At 45.4% G+C, this 25,076-nt stretch overlaps 1 protein-coding gene across 2 annotated transcripts in view; it reads left to right on the top strand.

Annotated features, from left to right (window-relative positions):
- The window catches only part of OGA (O-GlcNAcase), a 475,247-nt gene that overhangs the window by 85,899 nt on the left and 364,272 nt on the right, over nt 1-25,076 (top strand). For both annotated transcript variants that reach the window (XM_069239571.1, XM_069239570.1), the window contains exons 4-5: nt 11,135-11,265; nt 15,641-15,812. In XM_069239571.1, the coding sequence (XP_069095672.1) occupies nt 11,135-11,265; nt 15,641-15,812 (303 nt within the window). The remainder of the gene's footprint in view (nt 1-11,134; nt 11,266-15,640; nt 15,813-25,076) is intronic.

The raw sequence follows: 25,076 nt of genomic DNA, 5'->3' as shown, positions 1-25,076 counted from the left end.
CTTTGAAATAGTGCATACAGAGCCAACTTCCTACATTGGTGGATCAGCGGTGGGGTACAAGACTTTGCATTTGCTGGACTACTCAGCCAATACCTGATCACACGACAAATTCCAAAATTGTCATTAGAAATTGATTTTTGCAATTTGAAAAGTTTTCTAAATTCTTAAAAGACCTGCTAGGGCCTTGTGTTAGATCCTGTTTAGCTTTTCTTTTAGAGTTTAAAAGTTTGTAAAAGTTTGAATTAGATTCTAGAACCAGTTGTAGATTCTTAAAAAGTATTCCAACTTTTAGAAACAAAATGTCTAGCACAGATGTGACTGTGGTGGAACTCGACACCACACCTTACCTCCATCTTAAGATGAGGGAGCTAAGGTCACTCTGTAAAATAAAGAAAATAACAATGGGCCCCAAACCTACCAAAATACAGCTCCAGGAGCTTTTGGCAGAGTTTGAAAAGGCCAACCCCTCTGAGGGTGGCAACTCAGAGGAAGAGGATAGTGACTTGGAGGAAAATTCCCCCCTACCAGTCCTATCTAGGGAGAACAGGGTCCCTCAAACCCTGACTCCTAAAATAATAGTCAGAGATGCTGGTTCCCTCACAGGAGAGACCAACACCTCTGAAATCACTGAGGATAGCCCCAGTGAAGAGGACATCCAGTTAGCCAGGATGGCCAAAAGATTGGCTTTGGAAAGACAGATCCTAGCCATAGAGAGGGAAAGACAAGAGATGGGCCTAGGACCCATCAATGGTGGCAGCAACTTAAATAGGGTCAGAGATTCTCCTGACATCCTAAAAATCCCCAAAGGGATTGTAACAAAATATGAAGATGGTGATGACATCACCAAATGGTTCACAGCTTTTGAGAGGGCTTGTGTAACCAGAAAAGTGAACAAATCTCACTGGGGTGCTCTCCTTTGGGAAATGTTCACAGGAAAGTGTAGGGATAGACTCCTCACACTCTCTGGAAAAGATGCAGAATCTTATGACCTCATGAAGGGAACCCTGATTGAGGGCTTTGGATTCTCCACTGAGGAGTATAGAATTAGGTTCAGGGGGGCTCAAAAATCCTCGAGCCAGACCTGGGTTGATTTTGTAGACTACTCAGTAAAAACACTAGATGGTTGGTTAACTGGAAATGAAGTGTGTGACTATGTTGGGCTTTATAATTTGTTTATGAAAGAACACATTTTAAGTAACTGCTTCAATGAAAAGTTGCATCAGTATCTGGTAGACCTAGGTCCAATTTCTCCCCAAGAATTGGGAAAGAAGGCAGACCACTGGGTCAAGACTAGGGTAACCAAAACTTCCACTGGGGGTGACCAAAAGAAAGGGGTTACAAAAACTCCCCAGGAGAAAGTGGGTAACACTAGAAACAAAGAAAAAGTGTCCTCTGTAGGCCCCCAAAAACCAGAACAGGTGGGTGGGCCCCAAGACACAACCCAAAACAAAGGTGGGTACCAGGGTAAGAACTGGGATGCCACTAAGGCATGGTGCCACAACTGTAAACAGTCTGGGCACCACACCAAGGACACTTCTTGTCCCAAAAACAAACCCCAGAACAAAATTCCTGGGGTAACCAGTGTAGCCATGGGAGATGACTCCTCAGATGAGGAGGTCTTCCTAGCCTTCAACTGGAAACAGGGCCCAACAGGTGAGTTGGAGATTCCAGAGGGAAGTAGACACTTCCACCACCTACTGGTGAATGGAATCCCAACCACTGCCCTGAGAGACACTTGTGCCAGTCACACTATTGTGCATGACAGGCTGGTGCTCTCAAACCAGTACATCCCAGGTGAGACTGCCAGGGTAAGAGTTAGCCTAGACAGGGTCACTAAGAGGCCTGTGGCTTTAGTGCCCATAGAAGTGGGTGGCACTCTTAGCTGGAGAAGGGTAGTAGTCAGTACAGACCTCCCCCTTGATTGTCTCCTTAGAAATGACTTCCCAGAGGTTAGTCAGAGCTCAAGAGAGGAACTGGTCCAGTGCCAGTCCCCTCCCAAGGATTCTGGAAGTCCTGCCTCTGCAGTAAATGCAAGCAGGCCCCAGAAGAAGAAGAAAAGAAAACAGAGTAGGAAGGGTGGACAACCTTTAGCCAAGGTTACAGCAAGCCAAGGAGATTCTGCTCCAGTAGGGGAGAACTCCAAAAATGGCCCTGATAAAGTCCAACCTGACCCACAAGAAGTCCTGGCTAGTCAGGCAACTGTTAAATCTGAGTGGGTGGCTCCTCAGCTAACAGAAGAAAGAGTGGAAGAAGGGTGTTTACTACAAGATGTGGTAACCCCCCACTCCAATACAGCAGACATGCAACCTGAACCCAAAGAAGCCTGTAACTTAGCCCCTTCCCTTTTAGGTGAAGAGCTAAAGGTGTGGTTCTGGGCACTGACAGCTGTCAGTGGCCTCTGCTGGGTGTTAGCCTTTATGGCTGCACTATCCTTAGCATGGTGGTCTGACCCCATGCCAAATAGCAAGTTAGGCCCCCTGACCCTATTGGTCATGGTGGGGTTACTCCAGCTCTGGGTAACCTCTCTGGGTAAGCTAGGGGTAACCCTGGCCAAGATAAGGGTAGCAGAGGTGGATACCTCTAAGACCAAAATAGAAAGAATGGGTGGAGACATTGAAGAGGCAGACAAGAGGCAATTCAGACTAGGTCCTATCACTGTGGAAGTAGGTCAGTTCCCCAAAGGGAATGACCTGAACAGAAGGATGTAAGGCAGAGTAGGCCCTGCAACTAACCAGCCTATTTCTCCTACTCTTCCTCGCCTGACAGACTAGGAAGACTCTCCCAGCTTGGGCTGAGTCTCCTGGCCTGTGGGCTGGGGGGGGCTTGTGTAAAGAAATGGCTCCCTGTTGCAGTTACCCCCCACTTTTTGCCTGATACTGATGCTGACTTGACTGAGAAGAGTGCTGGGACCCTGCTAACCAGGCCCCAGCACCAGTGTTCCTTCACCTAAAATGTACCATTGTATCCACAATTGGCACACCCTGGCATTCAGATAAGTCCCTTGTAACTGGTACTTCTAGTACCAAGGGCCCTGATGCCAAGGAAGGTCTCTAAGGGCTGCAGCATGTCTTATGCCACCCTAGAGACCCCTCACTCAGCACAGACACACTGCTTACAAGCCTGTGTGTGCTAGTGAGAACAAAATGAGTAAGTCGACATGGCACTCCCCTCAGGGTGCCATGCCAGCCTCTCACTGCCTATGCAGTATAGATAAGACACCCCTCTAGCAGGCCTTACAGCCCTAAAGCAGGGTGCACTATACCATAGGTGAGGGTACCAGTGCATGAGCACTGTGCCCCTACAGTGTCTAAGCAAAACCTTAGACATTGTAAGTGCAGGGTAGCCATAAGAGTATATGGTCTGGGAGTCTGTCAAACACGAACTCCACAGCACCATGATGGCTACACTGAAAACTGGGAAGTTTGGTATCAAACTTCTCAGCACAATAAATGCACACTGATGCCAGTGTACATTTTATTGTAAAATACACCACAGAGGGCACCTTAGAGGTGCCCCCTGAAACTTAACCAACTATCTGTGTAGGCTGACTAGTTTTAGCAGCCTGCCACAAACCGAGACATGTTGCTGGCCCCATGGGGAGAGTGCCTTTGTCACTCTGAGGCCAGTAACAAAGCCTGCACTGGGTGGAGATGCTAACACCTCCCCCAGGCAGGAATTGTCACACCTGGCGGTGAGCCTCAAAGGCTCACCTCCTTTGTGCCAACCCAGCAGGACACTCCAGCTAGTGGAGTTGCCCGCCCCCTCCGGCCAGGCCCCACTTTTGGCGGCAGGGCCGGAGAAGATAATGAGAAAAACAAGGAGGAGTCACTGACCAGTCAGGACAGCCCCTAAGGTGTCCTGAGCTGAGGTGACTCTAACTTTTAGAAATCCTCCATCTTGCAGATGGAGGATTCCCCCAATAGGGTTAGGATTGTGACCCCCTCCCCTTGGGAGGAGGCACAAAGAGGGTGTACCCACCCTCAGGGCTAGTAGCCATTGGCTACTAACCCCCCAGACCTAAACACGCCCTTAAATTTAGTATTTAAGAGCTACCCTGAACCCTAGAAAATTAGATTCCTGCAACTACAAGAAGAAGGACTGCCCAGCTGAAAACCCCTGCAGCGGAAGACCAGAAGACGACAACTGCCTTGGCTCCAGAAACTCACCGGCCTGTCTCCTGCCTTCCAAAGATCCTGCTCCAGCGACGCCTTCCAAAGGGACCAGCGACCTCGACATCCTCTGAGGACTGCCCCTGCTTCGAAAAGACAAGAAACTCCCGAGGACAGCGGACCTGCTCCAAGAAAAGCTGCAACTTTGTTTCCAGCAGCGTTAAAGAACCCTGCAAGCTCCCCGCAAGAAGCGTGAGACTTGCAACACTGCACCCGGCGACCCCGACTCGGCTGGTGGCGATCCAACACCTCAGGAGGGACCCCAGGACTACTCTGATACTGTGAGTACCAAAACCTGTCCCCCCTGAGCCCCCACAGCGCCGCCTGCAGAGGGAATCCCGAGGCTTCCCCTGACCGCGACTCTTTGAACCTAAAGTCCCGACGCCTGGGAGAGACCCTGCACCCGCAGCCCCCAGGACCTGAAGGACCGGACTTTCACTGGAGGAGTGACCCCCAGGAGTCCCTCTCCCTCGCCCAAGTGGAGGTTTCCCCGAGGAATCCCCCCCTTGCCTGCCTGCAGCGCTGAAGAGATCCCGAGATCTCTCATAGACTAACATTGCAAACCCGACGCCTGTTTCTACACTGCACCCGGCCGCCCCCGCGCTGCTGAGGGTGAAATTTCTGTGTGGACTTGTGTCCCCCCCGGTGCCCTACAAAACCCCCCTGGTCTGCCCTCCGAAGACGCGGGTACTTACCTGCAAGCAGACCGGAACCGGGGCACCCCCTTCTCTCCATTCTAGCCTATGTGTTCTGGGCACCACTTTGAACTCTGCACCTGACCGGCCCTGAGCTGCTGGTGTGGTGACTTTGGGGTTGCTCTGAACCCCCAACGGTGGGCTACCTTGGACCAAGAACTAAGCCCTGTAAGTGTCTTACTTACCTGGTTAACCTAACAAAAACTTACCTCCCCTAGGAACTGTGAAAATTGCACTAAGTGTCCACTTTTAAAACAGCTATTTGTGAATAACTTGAAAAGTATACATGCAATTTTGATGATTTGAAGTTCCTAAAGTACTTACCTGCAATACCTTTCGAATGAGATATTACATGTAGAATTTGAACCTGTGGTTCTTAAAATAAACTAAGAAAAGATATTTTTCTATATAAAAACCTATTGGCTGGATTTGTCTCTGAGTGTGTGTACCTCATTTATTGTCTATGTGTATGTACAACAAATGCTTAACACTACTCCTTGGATAAGCCTACTGCTCGACCACACTACCACAAAATAGAGCATTAGTATTATCTCTTTTTGCCACTATCTTACCTCTAAGGGGAACCCTTGGACTCTGTGCATACTATTCCTTACTTTGAAATAGTGCATACAGAGCCAACTTCCTACAATTAGCAAAATAGCATATACAGTTTTCACACAAATGGCATATAGCTATTTTAAAACTAGACAGTGCAATTTTCAACAGTTCCTGGGGGAGGTAAGTGGTTGTTAGTTTTGCAGGTAAGTAAACCACCTACGGGGTTCAAAGTTGGGTCCAAGGTAGCCCACCGTTGGGGGTTCAGAGCAACCCCAAAGTTACCACACCAGCAGCTGAGGGCCGTCGGGTGCAGAGGTCAAAGTGGTGCCCAAAACGCATAGGCTTCAATGGAGAAGGGGGTGCCCCGGTTCCAGTCTGCCAGCACTTAAGTACCCGCGTCTTCGGAAGGCAGACCAGGGGGGTTTTGTAGGGCACCGGGGGGCACACAAGTCCGCACAGAAAGTACACCTTCAGCGGCACGGGGGCGGCGGGGTGCGGTGTGCAAACAGGCGTCTGGTTCGCAATAGGTTTCAAAGGGAGACCAAGGGGTTTCTTCAGCGATGCAGGCAAGGGGGGGGGGCTCCTCAGGGTAGCCACCACCTAGGCAAGGGAGAGGGCCACCTGGGGGTCGCTCCTGCACTGGAGGTCGGATCCTTCAGGTCCTGGGGCTGCGGGTGCAGTGTCTTTACCAGGCGTCAGGTCTTTGAAGCAGGCAGTCGCGGTCAGGGGGAGCCTCGGGATTCCCTCTGCAGGTGTCGCTGTGGGGGCTCAGGGGGCGGTCAACTCTGGCTACTCACGGTCTCTTAGTCACCGGGGAGTCCTCCCTGTGGTGTTTGTTCTCCACAAGACGAGCCGGGGGTGTCGGGTGCAGAGTGCAAAGTGCAAAGTCTCACGCTTCCGGCGGCAAACGTGTGTTGTTTCAAAGTTGCTTCTTTGTTGCCGCTGTCCTTGGGAGTTCTTGGTCCTTCTAGATGCAGGGTAGTCCTCTGAGGCTTCAGAGGTTGCTGGACCCTGTGGAACGTGTTGCTGTTGCAGTTTTTCTTGAAGTGGGGAGACAGGCCGGTAGAGCTGGGGCCAAAGCAGTTGGTGTCTCCGTCTTCTCTGCAGGTTTTCAGCTCAGCAGTCCTTCTTCTTCTTCTTAGGTTGCAGGAATCTATCTTGCTGTGTTCTGGGAGCCCCTAAATACTCAATTTAGGGGTGTGTTTAGGTCTGGGGGGGTTAGTAGCCAATGGCTACTAGCCCTGAGGGTGGCTACACCCTCGTTGTGCCTCCTCCCTGAGGGGAGGGGAGCACATCCCTAATCCTATTGGGGGAATCCTCCATCTGCAAGATGGAGGATTTCTAAAAGTCAGATTCACCTCAGCTCAGGACACCTTAGGGGCTGTCCTGACTGGCCAGTGACTCCTTGTTTTTCTCACTATCTCCTCCGGCCTTGCAGCCAAAAGTTGGGCCGTGGCCGGAGGGGGCGGGCAACTCCACTAGCTGGAGTGCCCTGGGGTGCTGTAACAAAGGGGTGAGCCTTTGAGGCTCACCGCCAGGTGTTACAGTTCCTGCAGGGGGAGGTGAGAAGCACCTCCACCCAGTACAGGCTTTGTTACTATCCACAACATGTCTGATGTGTGGCAGGCTGCTAAAACTAGTCAGCCTACACTGGTAGTCGGTTAAGGTTTCAGGAGGCACCTCTAAGGTGCCCTCTGGGGTGTATGTTACAATGAAATGTACCCTGGCATCAGTGTGCATTTATTGTGCTGAGAAGTTTGATACCAAACTTCCCAGTTTTCAGTGTAGCCATTATGGTGCTGTGGAGTTCGTGCATGACAGACTCCCAGACCATATACTCTTATAGCTACCCTGCACTTACAATGTCTAAGGTTTTGCTTAGACACTGTAGGGGCATAGTGCTCATGCACTTATTCCCTCACCTACGGTATAGTGCACCCTGCCTTAGGGCTGTAAGGCCTGCTAGAGGGGTGACTTATCTATACCTATAGGCAGTGTGAGGTTGGCATGGCACCCTGAGGGGAGTGCCATGTCGACTTAGTCATTTTATCCCCACTAGCACACACAAGCTGGCAAGCAGTGTGTCTGTGCTGAGTGAGGGGTCCCCAGGGTGGCATAAGACATGCTGCAGCCCTTAGAAACCTTCCCTGGCATCAGGGCCCTTGGTAACAGGGGTACCAGTTACAAGGGACTTACCTGGATGCCATGGTGTGCCAATTGTGGAAACAAAGGTACAGGTTTAGGGAAAGAACACTGGTGCTGGGGCCTGGTTAGCAGGCCTCAGCACACTTTCAAATCATAACTTGGCATCAGCAAAGGCAAAAAGTCAGGGAGTAACCATGCCAAGGAGGCATTTCCTTACAGCATGCATCAGAGCTACTCGCTTATTTACTTTGTGCCGTTTCGCCTGCATGTATTTTTCCCCCTTCTGAAATGGATGCCTGACAAAAGGAACAGTAAATTAACTGGTGGCGATCTTAAAATGGTTTTTGAAAAAGAAAAGCCATTCCAGTACTTTTTCCCAATGCTTGAGTGTGCGTTGTGACACTCTGACAGTAATTTTAAAATTGCTTTTCTTTTTTCCTAACCCTACTGCAAAAAAAGTATTAGCCAAACTACTACCTTGGCAATCGCCTTTTAATGGCAAGACCTATTGACTTTGCCATTGTTCTTTCTGTTCGACATCTGCTTTCATTTCTGTACTCCTAGAACACAGACTAACCAACCCTCTCCCATCCATATGAATCTACTCAAAATAACTGTGTAATTATCATCACCGTTGTAAGATAATGCCTCCTTGGCATGGTTACCCCCTGACTTTTTGCCTTTGCTGATGCTATGTTTTGATTTGAAAGTGTGCTGAGGCCTGCTAACCAGGCCCCAGCACCAGTGTTCTTTCCCTAACCTGTACTTTTGTTTTACACAATTGGCACACCCTGGCATCCAGGTAAGTCCCTTGTAACTGGTACCCCTGGTACCAAGGGCCCTGATGCCAGCGAAGGTCTCTAAGGGCTGCAGCATAGCTTATGCCACCCTGGGGACTCTTCACTCAGCACAGACACACTGCTTGCCAGCTTGTGTGTGCTGGTGAGAACAAAACGAGTAAGTCGACATGGCACTTCCCTCAGGGTGCCATGCCAACCTCACACTGCCTATGCAGTATAGATAAGTCACCCCTCTAGCAGGCCTTACAGCCCTAAGGCAGGGTGCACTATACCATAGGTGAGGGCACCAGTGCATGAGCACTGTGCCCCTACAGTGTCTAAGCAAAACCTTAGACATTGTAAGTGCAGGGTAGCCATAAGAGTATATGGTCTGGGAGTCTGTCAAACACGAACTCCACAGCACCATAATGGCTACACTGAAAACTGGGAAGTTTGGTATCAAACTTCTCAGCACAATAAATGCACACTGATGCCAGTGTACATTTTATTGTAAAATACACCCCAGAGGGCACCTTAGAGGTGCCCCCTGAAACTTAAACCAACTACCCGTGTAGGCTGACTGGTTATAGCAGCCTGCCACACTCGAGACATGTTGCTGGCCACATGGGGAGAGTGCCTTTGTCACTCTGTGGCCTGTAACAAAGCCTGCACTGGGTGGAGATGCTATCACCTCCCCCAGGCAGGAGCTGTAACACCTGGCGGTGAGCCTCAAAGGCTTACCCCCTTTGTTCCAGCACCGCAGGGCACTCCAGCTAGTGGAGTTGCCCGCCCCCTCCGGCCACGGCCCCACTTTTGGCGGCAAGGCCGGAGGAAATAATGAGAATAACAAGGAGGAGTCACTGGCCAGTCAGGACAGCCCCTAAGGTGTCCTGAGCTGAGGTGACTCTAACCTTTAGAAATCCTCCATCTTGCAGATGGAGGATTCCACCAATAGGGATAGGAATGTGCCCCCCTCCCCTTGGGAGGAGGCACAAAGAGGGTGTACCCACCCTCAGGGCTAGTAGCCATTGGCCCCCAGACCTAAACACGCCCTTAAATTTAGTATTTAAGGGCTCCCCTGAACATAAGAATTTAGATTCCTGCAACTACAAGAAGAAGAGGACTGCTGAGCTGAAAGACCCCTGCAGAAGAAGAAAAGAAGACACCAACTGCTTTGGCCCCAGTCCTACCGGCCTGTCTCCTGCCTTCTAAAGAACCCTGCTCCAGCGACGCTTTCCCCAGGACCAGCGACCTCTGAATCCTCAGAGGACTGCCCTGCTTCAAGAGAAACATACTCCTGAGGACAGCGGCCCTGTTCCAAAAAGACTGCAACTTTGTTTCAGAGGAGCAGATTTAAAGACCCCTGCAATCCCCGCAAGAAGCGTGAGACTTGCAACACTGCACCCGGCGACCCCGACTCGACTGGTGGAGAACTAACACCTCAGGGAGGACCCTCCGGCGACTCCGAGACTGTGAGTAACCAAAGTTGTCCCCCCTGAGCCGCCACGGCAACGCCTGCAGAGGGAATCCCCAGGCTCCCCCTGACCGCGACTGTCTGACTCTAAAATCCCGACGGCTGGAAAAGACCCTGCACCCGCAGCCCCCAGCACCTGAACGATCGGAACTTCAGTGCAGGAGTGACCCCCAGGAGGCCATCTCCCTTGCCCAGGTGGTGGCTACCCCGAGGAGCCCCCCCCCTTGCCTGCCTGCATCGCTGAAGAGACCCCTTGGTCTCCGACTGATTTACATTGGAAACCCGACGCGTGTTTGCACACTGCACCCGGCCGCCCCAGTGCCGCTGAGGGTGTACTTTTTGTGTGAGCTTGTGTCCCCCCCCGGTGCCCTACAAAACCCCCCTGGTCTGCCCTCTGAAGACGCGGGTACTTACCTGCTGGCAGACTGGAACCGGGTCACCCCCTTCTCTTCTTTGAAGCCTATGCGTTTTGGGCACCACTTTGAACTCTGCACCTGACCGGCCCTGAGCTGCTGGTGTGGTGACTTTGGGGTTGCTCTGAACCCCCAACGGTGGGCTACCTTGGACCCCAATCTTAACCCCGTAGGTGGTTTACTTACCTGCAAAACCTAACAATACTTTACCTCCCCCAGGAACTGTGAAAATTGCACTGTGTCCAGTTTTAAAACCGCTAAATGTGTTTTATGTAAAAAGTATATATGCTACTGTAATTATTCAAAGTTCCTAAAGTACTTACCTGCAATACCTTTCAAATGAGATATTACATGTAGAATTTGAACCTGTGGTTCTTAAAATAAACTAAGAAAATATATTTTTCTATAACAAAACCTATTGGCCTGGAATTGTCTGAGTGTGTGTGTTCCTCATTTATTGCCTGTGTGTATGTACAACAAATGCTTAACACTACTCCTTTGATAAGCCTACTGCTCGACCACACTACCACAAAATAGAGCATTAGTATTATCTCTTTTTGCCACTATCTTACCTCTAAGGGGAACCCTTGGACTCTGTGCATACTATTCCTTACTTTGAAATAGTGCATACAGAGCGAACTTCCTACAACCGTTAAGCAACTTTTTTTTGTTTGGTGGACTGAGAGTTCTAGTTAATTTCTGTGGTATTTTAGCAGTGCTGTCTTCAGATAAAGACTGGCAGTTTAGAACGTTTCCCTGAGCAAATGCCCTTCTACTATACGTCCAAGTTATGGCCAGCATTTGTTTTAAGTATATTACATTGTTAAAAATAAAAAAATAAACTGTTTAACAACCCCTTCAATGCACGTATCTAACAAGTTTCTGCTGTGTTTTTTTTCAGAGCAACTTATAACGTTAATCGCAGCCGCTCATGAATTTGGCATTGAGTTTATATATGCTATTTCACCTGGACTTGACATCACTTTCTCAAATCCAAAAGAAGTGTCCACATTAAAGCGCAAACTAGACCAGGTAATTAAAAAAAAAAAAACACGTTTTTTCTTTGTGTTCCTTATGAGCTTTTTAGTGTTTACTCATGTGGGATTGCCTTTGTTTAGAAGTTAAGCAACTAAACAGGAGGCTGGATATTTTTGCTGGTGGTGTGATTGGGGTCCAGGACTACAATCCCCAGAACTAACTGTGGCTCAGGTGTCCTTCACCAGGAGGGTGCATAAAGGGCACCACTTACGCTGTGTGGGGCATGCAAGAGTAAAGAGTAGGTCTATCTGAGGACGCCCTCCCACCACACCCCTTACAACATCTACTATTCAAGATTTACTTTGATCTGATGGGGAAACAGGAGATGGTTGCCCCTACTGGACCATCATTGTTGAAAGATGACGGTATAGCCAAACCCACTTGGTCTAAGTCCAGGATTTTATTCTTTCACTCATCAGTGGTTAGGACTCTTTAACTGTGGCCTAGTTCCCTCTGTGGGGCACAGTTCTCACATTCTCAGGCCATCTCCTGAGAATGCCTCTGCTCCACCTGCTGTCTCAGCGAACCCTAGAGAAGAGACTTCTTGAGGAAGTGCCAATACTGTGCAGGTCGGGTGGCAGTCCACCTGGCTTTCCCTGAGGAGACTGTATCAGACCCCTACCACTTTCCTAGAAGAAGGGGTAAAGAGAGAATTGTCTACTCTTAAAGCTAATCCGCTTAAAAGCAATTATGCAAGAAGTGTGAAGTGTTTGGATGACCCACTGGTGATTGTGACTAATAACAAGGTTCACGCCTTACTGGGCAAACTATCCTAAGCTTGAGTCACTTATCAAGAGTCTGTTTGAGTCTTAGGGCAATCATCTTGTTATCATTGACCAGCCAGTCTAGTCCATTAGGACGGAGGCTAAAGCACATGCATAGATTCAGCTTGTTTGAGAGAATGTAATCAAACCTTAGTCTTTCCTTTTGGATGTGTCAGAAGATGCTTGTATGTGACTGTTATTTCTGGCCCAAATTATTCACCATCTCAATGTCAGGATTCATCATTGATCTGATCCTCCTGATGCTACTACCTATGTGGTTGTTTTAGGAAATATGTCCCCGCTGGAGGCCAACGTCCCAGAAACCTTCAGGCAACTTAAAAATAAGGTTATTCACTGGATATTGTCACATTCCACTCTGGGGTCCACCAATGGATAAGCATGGTAAGAAGGTTCAGCTGGCATGGGAAAGACACCAACAATTTTGCTGGCTATTATGTGGTGATAATTTACAACATGGCCTCAGCCTGGGTTCTGACTCCTATTGGCCAGTCTAAGGCCAATAAACTTATCAGTATTGGTCCTTCCGTTGGGTTATTTTTACAGGCCTGAGTTGGTGTGTCTGGCATCAACAAATCACCAGGGTAATGCTTCTAGGAAAGGTGCTCCTGAGCCTTTTCTATTGATGACATCTAACATATATGCACCTCTGTGCTCCCTGGATCTTTGTGAGAGACTCAAACCTTAAGAATCATTCTGTGAAGCCAAACTTATAAGTTGGAACACTGCAGGTCTTGCTTCTTAGAAAAAGGACACGAACTGGCTCCATTTTATCATGACTTAAAGTTATTTATTTACAATAGGCATGGCCTAAATCAAATTTTTTGGAAGGGTATAAATCCTTCTGTTTCCACAATTGAATCCTGTTTGGGCAGGGCGAACGTTGGCCTGACAATTTGTCTCTAGCCGTTCAAGGCAAGATTGAGGAGCTTCCTACAGGTGTCCCCAGATTACACATTAAGCATTTCTCTAAGTGGTGCCCCAAAACTAACATAGTTGAATCTCTGGAATGCCAAAACTCTCCAGCATACTCTGGTTAATCTTCACACCCTCGACTCCTTCATTAGCAAGTGGGAAGGGATGAAGAATTCTGTTGCTAACATAATCTTGGCAGGGTACTTCAACATTCTTCTGTGTGGGAGTTCCCCAGGTTGTAGCAAAGTCACCCAAGATGTATTCTTTTGGACGGTCTACAATTAGAATACACCAGTGAAAGGAATTTAAACTTCTTTATAACAGCATTTACCAATCTATTATTTTTCCCCTTGACAAAATGTTTTTTTTCTGAAACTTGTGTTTCTCCAACCTTCACTGGCACTGGCTGCGCCTCTATTGGTTTAAAAATTCTGCAGAGCCCATGGAATGACCATAACCTAGTTTGTACTTTACAAAGTTGGGTGCAGTCATTGATCGTGGCAACTCAAGGAGCCAATGAATGGGCAGTGACCAACCAGGGTAGAAGATTTGGGTGGGTACAGGTTGCTCCTGACCGTTTTAAGCGGACCTTATTTTCTAGCAGTGCAAACAAGTTCTCTGCTTGCTTGGATATCACACTTCTTATTTACACTGGTTGATTTGTGAAAGGTCATTCTAAGCTTAATCTATGAATAAGTCTCCTGGACCTGAATGGATCCCTCCTCAACTGTATATAAGTGATACTGAGATTAGGTCGCCAGTACTAACCCAAACACTAAATGCTGCAGGATCTCATCTTTCCTATGCTGCTTCTGTTATGGTCCCTGTCTTTAAAAAGGGAGATAAGGACAACCCCCAATGTTATAGGCCAATATCTTTGATCCACTTGGACGTAAAGGTCCTGGGACGGGTCCTTTTTAGGCAATGTAACCACCTGTGCAGATGAAAATATGCTGTCTGATTCACACTATGGCTTCAAGCCTGGTACATCTACCATTGACCAGTGCCTGAATCAAATATGGTTATTAACAAAGATACAGTGGCAGCTCTGGCTCTATTCACCTGGCCATTTGGACATTAGATCAGCCTTTTTTCAAGTGAGACAAGATAAACAATGGATAATCCTTTTGACTACTGAGGTGGATCCAGTTATTGTTCACTTTTTGGGGGACCTCCACGCTAATAATGTATCGACAGTCCGATATCCAGATGATTCCTTTTACACCCGCTGGTTTAAAACTGGTGGGGGCGGTCCGACATGGGTAGACCCTAATACCTTTTGTATTTAAATCATATATAAATAGGCTGAAACAGGTGCTAGTGGCAACTCGAGCAGACTGCCCCGATAGGTATGTGTTCTCTGCCAGTATTGCTCTATACGGATGATTTTGTGGTAATGTCTAGGACTGCAAGGGGTTTGCAAACCCTTTTGGATACTTTTGTGGCATTCATGGACGAGCTAGATGTAGCAGTTAATTTTAACTACCCATTTGTAATTGTGGCAGGAACCCACTCAACTAAGCCCAAAATCTTTTTTAAGTGGGGGCCCATACCTTATTGAAGGTGACGGTGTTCCATACTTGGAAATTCTGTTTGACTGATTTGTGTGGGAAACCAATGCTGCAATGGGAAAAAGATGACTTCACAAGGCTGTGTTTAGTTTAGATTCTAGATTAGGTAGAAGACCTAGACTAGTGCAGGTATATCAGGCCAGGTATGTCTCTAGAATCTCCTGGGGATATGTCGAACTCAAAGAGCTACAGGTCATTTAAAATGCATTCTTTAGACACCTTTTATATGCTCCTATAAGTGCCTCCTCATTTGTTGTTTGTGAGGAAGTGGGTGTTAGTTATCACACTGGTATGTTGGCCCTTTGTCCCCCTTCTTTGTAGGGTTAACATATGTTAACATATGTACAAGAGCCAAAACAAAACTGAGCAAGAACATTTTGCAGGACTGTATGCCCCCTTCCCCCTGAACCGTGTCCTTCGTATTGCGTGACTTAAATACATCAAGAAGTTGTTTCAGAGCATCGGTAGTCCTGTGGATATGGTGATGGCAGATCGTAAATGGCCAAAAGAACAGTTTCTTGGCGAAGGCTAATCAGGAACAGGAGGAACTAAAGAACTCCCCAGTCCGTTGAATTGGTCACTTTTAATATCATTTTTTAAAAACTGCTATGAGATTGAGGTGTGTTTGTGTAGATAGACTGTAGATAGGTATTTACAACTGCATTTTAAGTGTGTATTTTTATTCTAAAAAATGTTTTGAAAGTGTAATATTGGATTGTTCTATTTATTGTGGTGCTTTTATGGTTTTTAATGAAACAGAATTAAGCTTGATTTGATTGATTAAAGTAACTAAACTTAGTTATTTTCTTTGATCTGCATCTCAATATTGATATTTTCTTGTGTTGATGGCCCTCTGTAAATCGTTTTCTGGTAATGTGGTAGATTTGCTGAGCTATTCAGGTGTGTTTTTTTTTTTTCTTTCTTTCTTTCTTTCTTTTTTTTTTTTGTTTTTTTTTTTAAGGTTAAGGTTTTAAGCCTGTTGAGGATATTATCCTGTTCTAACATTTTTTTTTTTTTTGCAATGCACAGGTTTATGTTAAATTAAGTTGTTAGGTAATTTATTAAGTAACTTTTTTTTTCGTGTATTTCTCACCATGTTAGGTTACCCAGTTTGGTTGTCGGTCTTTTGCATTGCTGTTCGACGATATTGATCACAACATGTGTCCAGCTGACAAAGAGGTGTTCAGCTCTTTTGCCCATGCCCAGCTTTCAATCACAAATGAAATCTTTCAGTACTTGGGAGAACCAGAAACCTTTTTGTTTTGTCCAACAGGTAAAGGTGCATTATTCATTTCAAGCTGTTAGTAAAATAAGTGTTTGGGTTTGCTTACAAATGAGCATTGTTTTTTCTGTAACTTAATTGTGCCTTTAATTTTCTGTGTTTGAAAATGTTTATTCTCTGGTTCTATTGCACTATAATTTTCCTGGCCTTCCTCCCTTTCCTAATGTGTGAGTATTTTACCTTCTAATGACTGGGCCAGAAACTGTTTGAATTATATCACTTTTCATTTTGGGCCTCTGTACAAGGGAATACCCAGTCTTTTCCCTTTTATGGCTGTGCACCTTTTCATAGTTAATGTGTTTTTCCTACCCATGTCTGTGGAGCAGAATTGCCTTATCTCGTGATTTAAGATTCCCACTTTTTTCTTTTTCTCCAAAATGTTTGGTATTTTGTCACTTGGCCACCTCTTTGTTGGTTCAGCAATCACATGCCACCACTTTTAAGCCGTGTGCTTTGTGCAACAGACTCAGTTGAGCAACTGACCAGCATACCATCTAGGTTTTTTGTTTGATGGGCAGTCCTCTAATGCTTATATGTGTTCTCTGCCACCATCAGCAGAACACCCTCTGAAATTGTCTAGTTTCTCTGTTCTGCAAGAGACTGGTCATTTTATATTAAGAAGAGTCCAGGACAGGCCTAAGGGTGCCAAAGCCAGTCATACTGTGTGAAAGGACTCTCTCCCGAGGCATAGTGAGAAAACCTTGTACAATTATTTTCCCACACTGAATAATAAGTTTCTGTGGGCTCTATCTATTAATGTCCGAGGGTGCATATCACTTATCACAGTAGATCTTTCTCAAAGTAATTCTGCAGAGACCCTTTTGGATCCAGTGTCGCTTACTTTGAGGGCACTAAGGTTCTACACATCTACTGCACTTAATGATCAAGCAATTATACCATATGTGGTAGTTCTAATGCATTCCTACAAGATGTTAAAAAGTCATCAGGTAGTGCATCAGGTAGTGTGACTAGAATTTTAAAGCCAAAAACCATGACATTTCATAAATATAGAAGATCTACAATTTTACTTCAAACTAGCGCCCAGAATAACAGCACTCATCAGCATAGAATTACAGAAGACGCGCTAAGAACATAAATAAAATGCAATTTTTAAAGCCAGAGTAATACTTATAAATGATTTTCTTTCTGATAATACCTGCTAACAATCTGTGCTTTGGAAAACAAAAATCACCTCCCACCATTTTCAGGTGACCCTCTCTAAAAACCTAGTCATGAGCTAAACTTCACGAAATCTGCTGGTACAGCTGCTCAAAAACTGGGACTGTCCCAGGAAATCAGGAACACCTACCATTAAGGAACCTGAAATTTGACTCCAGAGTAAAAGCTTCTCCTTCTGACAATACTTGAACCGTAGTCCTCAGCATGGTTTGAAAAAAGATTGCAGTGCATGTGATTTAATCTTTGACCTGCTTGTTTTCCTCTGTGGGCACTGCAGTCTTCAAGCTATTGGTGCTGACAGTTACCAACTGAGCCTAACCCTCTTTAAAGGAGTGAAAGTTCTAATAATAAGTGAGGGTGATTATTATCCCCTTCTACCATCACTGAGGCGGCTGGAGGTACTAGACTATAGTTCAGGGTTACATGTCTTTTTATCTGCACCCTTTGTATGGAGACTGCCTTCCTGGGCCAGCCAGTTTCTCATAACTGTGGTGCTTACGTTTACTTTATGTTGAGAGATAGGAAAAAGCCCAAAGCAGAAATCATGTTGCTGTGAAGAGGAAGGTGAATTGTTCATCTTGGAGAAGAGCAGGCCTCAGACTGGAGAAAAGACATGTACAAGTCTATTTCAGTAGATATAAGAGCTTGCCTTGAAGCGTTGAGTCAGTACAAAACAATTAGAGAGCGACCAGGTATCACTAAAAGTTAAGCAGTATCGGATGTTTTTCCAGATGCACATCAGTTTTGACCTTGCATCATCCTGGGCCTCCATTGTACCCTTATTTGCCCATCCAGCCCTGCGACAATAATGTTTTTCTTTCTTTGTGGCATGCCTTGTGTTGGATAAAGCTGATCACTGAAACTAGAACAGTTTCTAATTTTTACTCTGTTTGGTTCCAGAAGCATCTTTGCTTTCGAAGCAGTGGTTGAACTCTACTCATAAACTCCCGAGGGTACTGTTCAGGCCTCTGGATTCTGAAGGTGACTCTTATCCTGCCCTTCCACCCAACCTTATAAACTGTGACTAACTTATTTCGAGAAACAGGCTCCTAAAATGTTGAAGTTTTGGAATGACTTCTTGAGCACCAACTTTCTCCAGCTTTTGCCCTAAAAGATTGTGAGACCAACTGGACCTTTAATTGTGTGCCTCTCGACACTGTCTATTGGTGCACCAGCAGTTGTTTTAACTGGATACCATGGCTTTTCTTTGATACCCTAATTTTTTACGGCAGAATTTAGCTGGGGCCCTTGTAACTTTATGGATGGTTGTAGGAAGCTGTCTCGTTATATAGTGGACCAAAAAGAGGCGCACTCTCTTAAGACTCCAAGCAAACACTAGAGGAATTACAGGTGCACAAATGACACCCCAAATACTATCTTTTATGTTAGTGTCAGCAAGCGATTAGGCATATCAGAGGGTACTGCTAAGCATGTATTGTGCACTCGAAGACGGCAAGAGAGAAAAACACTGAATAAAGAAATCCAACACCAATTTATAAAAATAACAGATACTTTTAAATAAATTTTGATACCAACATCATCTGAATCGGATGAATACTTTCGAGCTATGAATTTTTACAGTTTTCAAAAGTTGACACTACAATTTTTGGACAGGTAAAGTTATCCTATGGAAGAAAAACATGTACTGCATACTGGTACTTAGCAGCAACTTACAGGAACCATCTTTGGGAGTTAAGGTAAGTAAGGGGCAAGGTCAAAGGCAGCACCAACAGGTCACTTTGGTAGGCACGGGGGCATCCGATTGCAAAGGTGCTTTTCAGCCTTGCGTGCCCTAATGTTAGCCTAAGAGAAAGGAACAGACACGGCGTACTTGTACGTAGCAATAACTTACAGGACTGTTCTTCTGGACTTGGGATAAGTATGCGGTAAGGTCCAAGGCCACACAAACAGTTCACATGTGAGGGCCTCTGGGGCGTCCGGGTGCAGAAATGTATTACGGCGTCGGGGTCATATTACTTCAGTGGAGATTGGTCTGGTCAGAACGAGGCTGCAAGCAGCGACTGGGTTGCCAGTCCGGGGAAACCCACAGGGGGGCCCGACCCTTGAGATCCTCGGGCACATAGGGACACTGTTGCCCACTTGTCAGGCTGTAGGGCTTGGGTGTAGTGGTGTCTTTTGGTGTCTGGTTCGGGTACAGGTGATACTTGCAGTTGGAGGGGGTCCCGCTGAAAGAGGCTGCAGTTGACGTTGGGAAGTCCACAATGGGCTTTGTCTTTGAAGGGCCTGGGAACCACTTTGACACTGCTGGCCCACTTCAGCTCAGGCTAGGCGCTCGGGTGCAGTGGTGATGTCCAGAGAACCTTCAGCTCTCCTGGTTTCTTGGATACTGCAGCAGCAGGACAGGTCCGTTCCTCCTCAAGGGTCGGATGCAGCAGGAAGACTGGCAGCGATGGTGCCAAATCAGTTGTGCCCCCTTTCTTTGTTCAGAAGGCTTCTTTGTCCACTCCTTTTGCGTCTAGCGAATATCTGAAGTCCTAGTATCATGGGGTCCTCTAAATACTCAATTTAGGGGGTGTTAAGCAGAGTGAAGGGTAGTACCCAATGGGCTACTTACCCTTTGGGTCACTACAACCCGCTAGATGACCACCTTTGGGGAGTGGGCATCAGCCTGTCCCAGAATTCCTAATTTAACCACACACAAGATGGCGGAATTCCTGAAGCTGTGTTCATTTACGGCTGGTCACCCTAGGGGTGTGGCCAGCCTGGAAATGCAACATGCCTTCTGCATAGTGCCACATGGGCCCTGGTGCAGGGGCGGGGGGCGGCATCTTCCTCTAAGGAAGGCAGTTTAGAATACCAAAAGAGATGGGCTTCTTTGAAGCTTTCTGCCTTGTAATGCAGATTTAGAGGTTGTAAGAAACAACACCCCCCCCCACCCCCAATTCCCACCTTTTTGTCTTGTATTTCATGCAACTTTGACTGAAGTGCACTGGGTTGCTGCCAACCAGGTCCCTAGTGCCAGTGTTCTTTCCCCCTAAACTGTACAATTGACAAGTCTTTTATCACCATCTGTGAGTCATTAGTAAATGTTACTCCTGATACTTAGGGTGTGAGGTGCCAAAGAGGGTACCTAAGGGCTGCAGCACGAATAGTGCCACCCTAAGGGACCCCTCACCAAGCACATGACAGACTGCCATTGTAGGTTGCGTGTCTTGGCGCAGACAAAAGTGAAAACACAACATGGCACACAGCCTGCAGCAGTGTATGTAAGTCAACCCACCAGCAGCCCTTACATCCCTAAGTCAGGGTACATTATATTACATGTGCTGGCATAGCTGCAGAAGCAAAATATGTCCCCGATATGTCTTTGTCAATTCTCAGACATAGTAAGTATCCAAGGAAGCCATTTTAAATGCATGTGCTGAACACTCGTCAATACGAGTTCCCGAGCTACATGATAGCTTCACTGAAAATAGGGATATTTTTGGTATCAAACATCTTGTATTGGTGAACCCACACTAATGCCAGTGTTGTGTTTACCATTACATTCACCCAGAGGGCACCTCCCTAAAAACTTAACCAGACTCTGGTGTGCTCGCTGACTAGTTCTAGCCAGTTTGCCACCAACAGATTGACCCCCACAAAAAGCCTGCTCTTGGAGAGGTGTTTCTACACCCCTCCCAACAGGATAGCCTGTGTAGGAAGCTGGACCTTCATGTGGTATGTAAATACAGTGTAAAGGCTCACTAAAATGAGAAAGTGGTTTTATAAAAAAAATAAATCCATATTTTGCCTTGTTATACTTTATTATTATTACGTGCCGGAGGAAACCGGCCTTGAAGTATACTTCTTAGCTAAATTTACTTTGCATCATTTTTCACAGCCCTAGAGGCCGTTGTGGAAGTCTGTGGTCTCAATGAGAAGGCACAACCCCTTTTCTGGCAAAACCTTGGGAATAATGCACAAAATAAGACTGCTCCTACGGACTTCTTTTATCATTTCTATGGATTTTCAAAGCTGATCTTTGACTTGTGTTCTTTCCTGTTCGCCTTTTTTCCTTCTTGCTATTATTTCACAGCTAATTGTGCCTGGGGATAAGGTATTCTATTCAGTGTTTGTAAACCTCCATTAACATCAAGAATACAGACTTTTAAAATGAGAAAAAGGAAATGCATTAAAAAAAGATTGAGTTTCTTTCCATGTTATAGAATGTGTATTTACTGATACTACAGCTTCTTACAGTGTTTAATAACGCAAAGTAATCCGTGATGCCTTTTCTTTGGTTAATGGGACAGTCAGTGGGTTCTGAATATTATTCTGTGGATTTAGGTCATTGACCACTGGTGTCTCAATGCCACAACATTATTACACTCTGCAGGCAGCGCAGTGGTTTGGAAATTCAGGTTGCATTGCCCTGTCACTACTTAAATTACTTATTTTACTTCGATTTATGACCTACTCTCCTATTGGCCGGGAACCATATCTTATAATTACTTTTTAGGTCGAGCATGCAAGCGCTCTGATGTGTCGTGATCTGTCTGTGGGCTTTTAACCACACCCACCGCATGCCCATCACTATCACTCGCTCGTAGGCATGCCTTCAAAAATCCTTTGTTATCATTGGTAAATGCTTTATGCTTATCTCTCCTTGGGCAGTTTTGTTACCTTCTTGACCATCCACCCTGTCACATGGATGATTGAACGTTTGCTGATTAGTTTGACTGCGAGCGTACTTCTTTTCCTTTTGTGTCTCTCCTTCGCGTTCATGGCGGCTATGGTGCTTTGAATCAGCTTGCTTATGTCAACTGTTTTACTTTTCAATTTCTGTGGCAAGAAAAGTCCAGTTAGGAATTTACAACGCTAATAGCTCCAACTTGAGCTAACATAAGACCCATCGCATTTCAAATGCTTGTTGGATTTTATAGCAAGACTCGAGGCTAACATTATGCGTCAACTATTGTAATGCCACGTCTACAGCAACTTCAGGGAATTTCTATATGAATAATAAAACTTAGAAGTAAAATGTCTCTAAGTAAGACATAAAGTACCAGCATGCCAAACATTATTTCTCTCTCTCTTGTTTTTATGCTGCTTGTCAGTGCGGTAAGTACCTGTTTTATCCATGTGTGGAACAATTATGATTTAGAAGGACCGTTCTGTGAATGATGCATAATAGGTATCAAAACACGGACATCATGCAAGCAAAGTAATGTTCTGGAATACATATTGTTGATTGTTCGTGATGCACAGTTGAGTCGAGACAACTGTTCTTTCAGTTCTCTGAGTGATCCCATTTAATAATTGAATCTGAGGAAAGATTAATGAGTGGTGACTTAAATTAAAGGATTGTTTTCATATTTGTTACCAGTTTTTAGGAGTGTTTATTTTACTATGTAGTTTTTGATGTGAACCATTGTTCTTGATTGTGTTTACGTTTGTGTTAGATGAGTTATAAAGACTGAGGCATGTGTAGAGTGAAATATGAGAGATTATTATGTAATGTATATAATCTGAGAGATTATTTTTCAGTGACATCAGTCTTGTATGCATGCAAAGTTTGTGTAGCTCAAACGTAGCCATATGCAAGCATATAGTTAATAAGTGATTTGAGAGGTATTTGGTTTCTAGTAGCAGAAATGTACTAGTATTGCCTTGTGATATAGTGCCATTTAAAGAGGTGCATCTTTAACTCTTTCTTAAATTGTTTTATGGGGGATTCAGTCTTGATGGATACAGGGATGATGTTCCAGATCCTTGGTACATAATCCAAAGAGGCATGTTGCATTGTTTTTTTTTTTTTTTTTTTTTTCATTCTTCATTGTGTGGAGTCTAATTTTGCCTTGTTTGCTGATGTGCTAGGAGCTCCCAGAGATGGTGAGCATTTGAGCCAGTTTGTCACGGTTGCTGTTTGTAATTGTTTTGTAAATGATGCAGCCAGTTTTGAAGATAGCGCAGGCCAGAGGTTGAGCCAGCTGAGTCCCATCAGAACATGAGTGATGTGATCATATTTCATCAGACCTTGCACGAGATGTGCTACGGCATGTAGGGTGCCCTTAAGGGGGAAGGAGGCAATGGTGCAGGGCGATTCCACCTTTCAAATGCAAGAGTTTGAATACTTGTAAGATCTGTTCCAGTGTTGCTTTTCAGGAGGAACAATTTCACTTTATTCAGCAGAGAGAACTGGTGCCAGACTTTTATTTTTTTGTTTTGTGTTCCAGGGTGAATACATGCAACTTTTCATTGGATGAAAGTTAGGGGTAGAAGTTGTCAAGTGCATATAACTGAGATAGGTTGGGGTTATTTTTTTTTTATATATATTTTTTTAAACTTGGTTTTCTTGTCATATAGCAGGAGTTCTGCCTTGGTAGTGTTGAGTTTCAGGTAGGTGCTGGACAAGAAGGTATGGATGAGTTGCAGGCAGTGTTCAAGGCTATGGATATCTGGAGCAAATGAGACTTCAAAGTTCAGCTGTGTATTGTCTGCATATTTGTAAGTTAGGATACTTCTATTTGGTGAGTAGAACCCCATGTTCTCCACATAGAGGTTGAAGATAACTGGCCACAGAAAGGAATCCTGTGAGATTCTTGAGGAGATAAGCTTATTTTAGAACATTGAGGTGTTCATTGGAAATATAGCACAAACAAACAGTGAAGAATGTTGTCAGTGAATCCCATTCCAGACTTCAAGGTTAGGGTAAATGTAAAATTTCAGCAGTGTTAAAGGCAGTTGAGGGGTCAAGAGGTATGAGGAGGCAAGGCTCATCTGTGGTCGGAAGAGTGTCTGCTGCAATGTGTAAAGTAGCTATCTCCGTGATGCAGTGTGATCTGAAGCCACATTGATGGTCTTGCAGGAGATAGTTGGAATTGATGTGTTCTTGGAGTTCAGCTTAAACTGCTTTTTCAATTGTCTTACTGATGAAGGGTAGATAAGTGATGGGCCTGTAGTTATTGTGGCCATCTGTCTACTATGGGTTCCTTTGGGAGTAGAAGGCTGTGACCTGTTGTGGGAACTACAGCGATGCCTTGAATGAGGGAGGATTTGAAATTAGTGAGTAGTGGTAAGAGAGTTTCTACCTTAAAGAACTTTAAAGGATGATAAGACCTATTCTTCATAGGAGTTGACTTTGAAGGGGCTAGGAGAGAGGTCTGCGGGGTTGGGCTCTTGAATGATGACTATTGTGTGAAGCTTGATGGGTCGATGAAGACTAAATGTCTTGTGATGGCGGGTCTTAAGTATTTTTTTTTTTTTCCACTTAAGGAAAGACTGATGGCTATGCACTTGTGTATGGGGTGTGGAATATGGGGTGGGGTGTGGAACAAGGGGTATGGGGTGTGGAATAAGAGGCTTGGGGCATGGTTGATGCAGTGCTTATTGTCTTCGCTAGTGTTGTGCTTCTGTTGGGAGCTTCAGTAAAGGTTTTGGTTTAGTACTTAGCTTTGGCTGATGTTTTGAGTTGTCTGCATGTTGCAGGGTGGGACTTTAGTCTGGGTTAATCAGGCTTCTGCTTTCTTGTTTACAGTTGGAGCATGTGTTATCAACAAAATCTTTTGATTTATGTGGTCAATGGAGAGGTTGTTAAAGAATCTCAAGTTTTGGTGTACTCTGGGTTGCCCTTGAATTGTTGGTTGGATTCAAAGCAACAAACTAGACATTACGAAGTGATCGATCTGGTTCAGGATTGTGAGTAGTTTGTATTGGATGGCTAATGTCTTTGAAAGACAAAGTGGAAAATGTGGTGCTTGTAGATTAAATGTAAGTTGGCAGGTGTAGTTGCAGAACGTGGCATGCGATATGCCATGAGAAGTTTTCATGGAGTTGTGCCACTTTGCCTTCTAGAGTGGAGAAAAGGGAAACTTAAAAATAACAGCAAGATAATCTCCCTTCTTATGTATATGGTCCCTATGAACGCTGTAGCCTGTGGGAACAAGGACTTCTGAAATGCTGTTGTGAACAGTGTTTTTGTGATGAAGAGCTTCTCAAGCTTGTGATAGGTGTTGAGATCTTTGCTGTCTGGAGCATGAGGCACTGCAGACCAAGGCATTCATGATCATGAGTTGGAATGTGTATTTGATAGTGTGAGACTGTACAATGGTTTGTGAGCTGTGTATGAGGATG

The sequence above is a fragment of the Pleurodeles waltl genome, chromosome 6, assembly GCF_031143425.1.
Source record: "Pleurodeles waltl isolate 20211129_DDA chromosome 6, aPleWal1.hap1.20221129, whole genome shotgun sequence".
Taxonomy (NCBI): Eukaryota; Metazoa; Chordata; class Amphibia; order Caudata; family Salamandridae; genus Pleurodeles; species Pleurodeles waltl.
The sequence above is the reverse complement of the archived record's forward strand: the minus strand, read 5'-3'. Positions and strand labels throughout refer to the sequence as shown.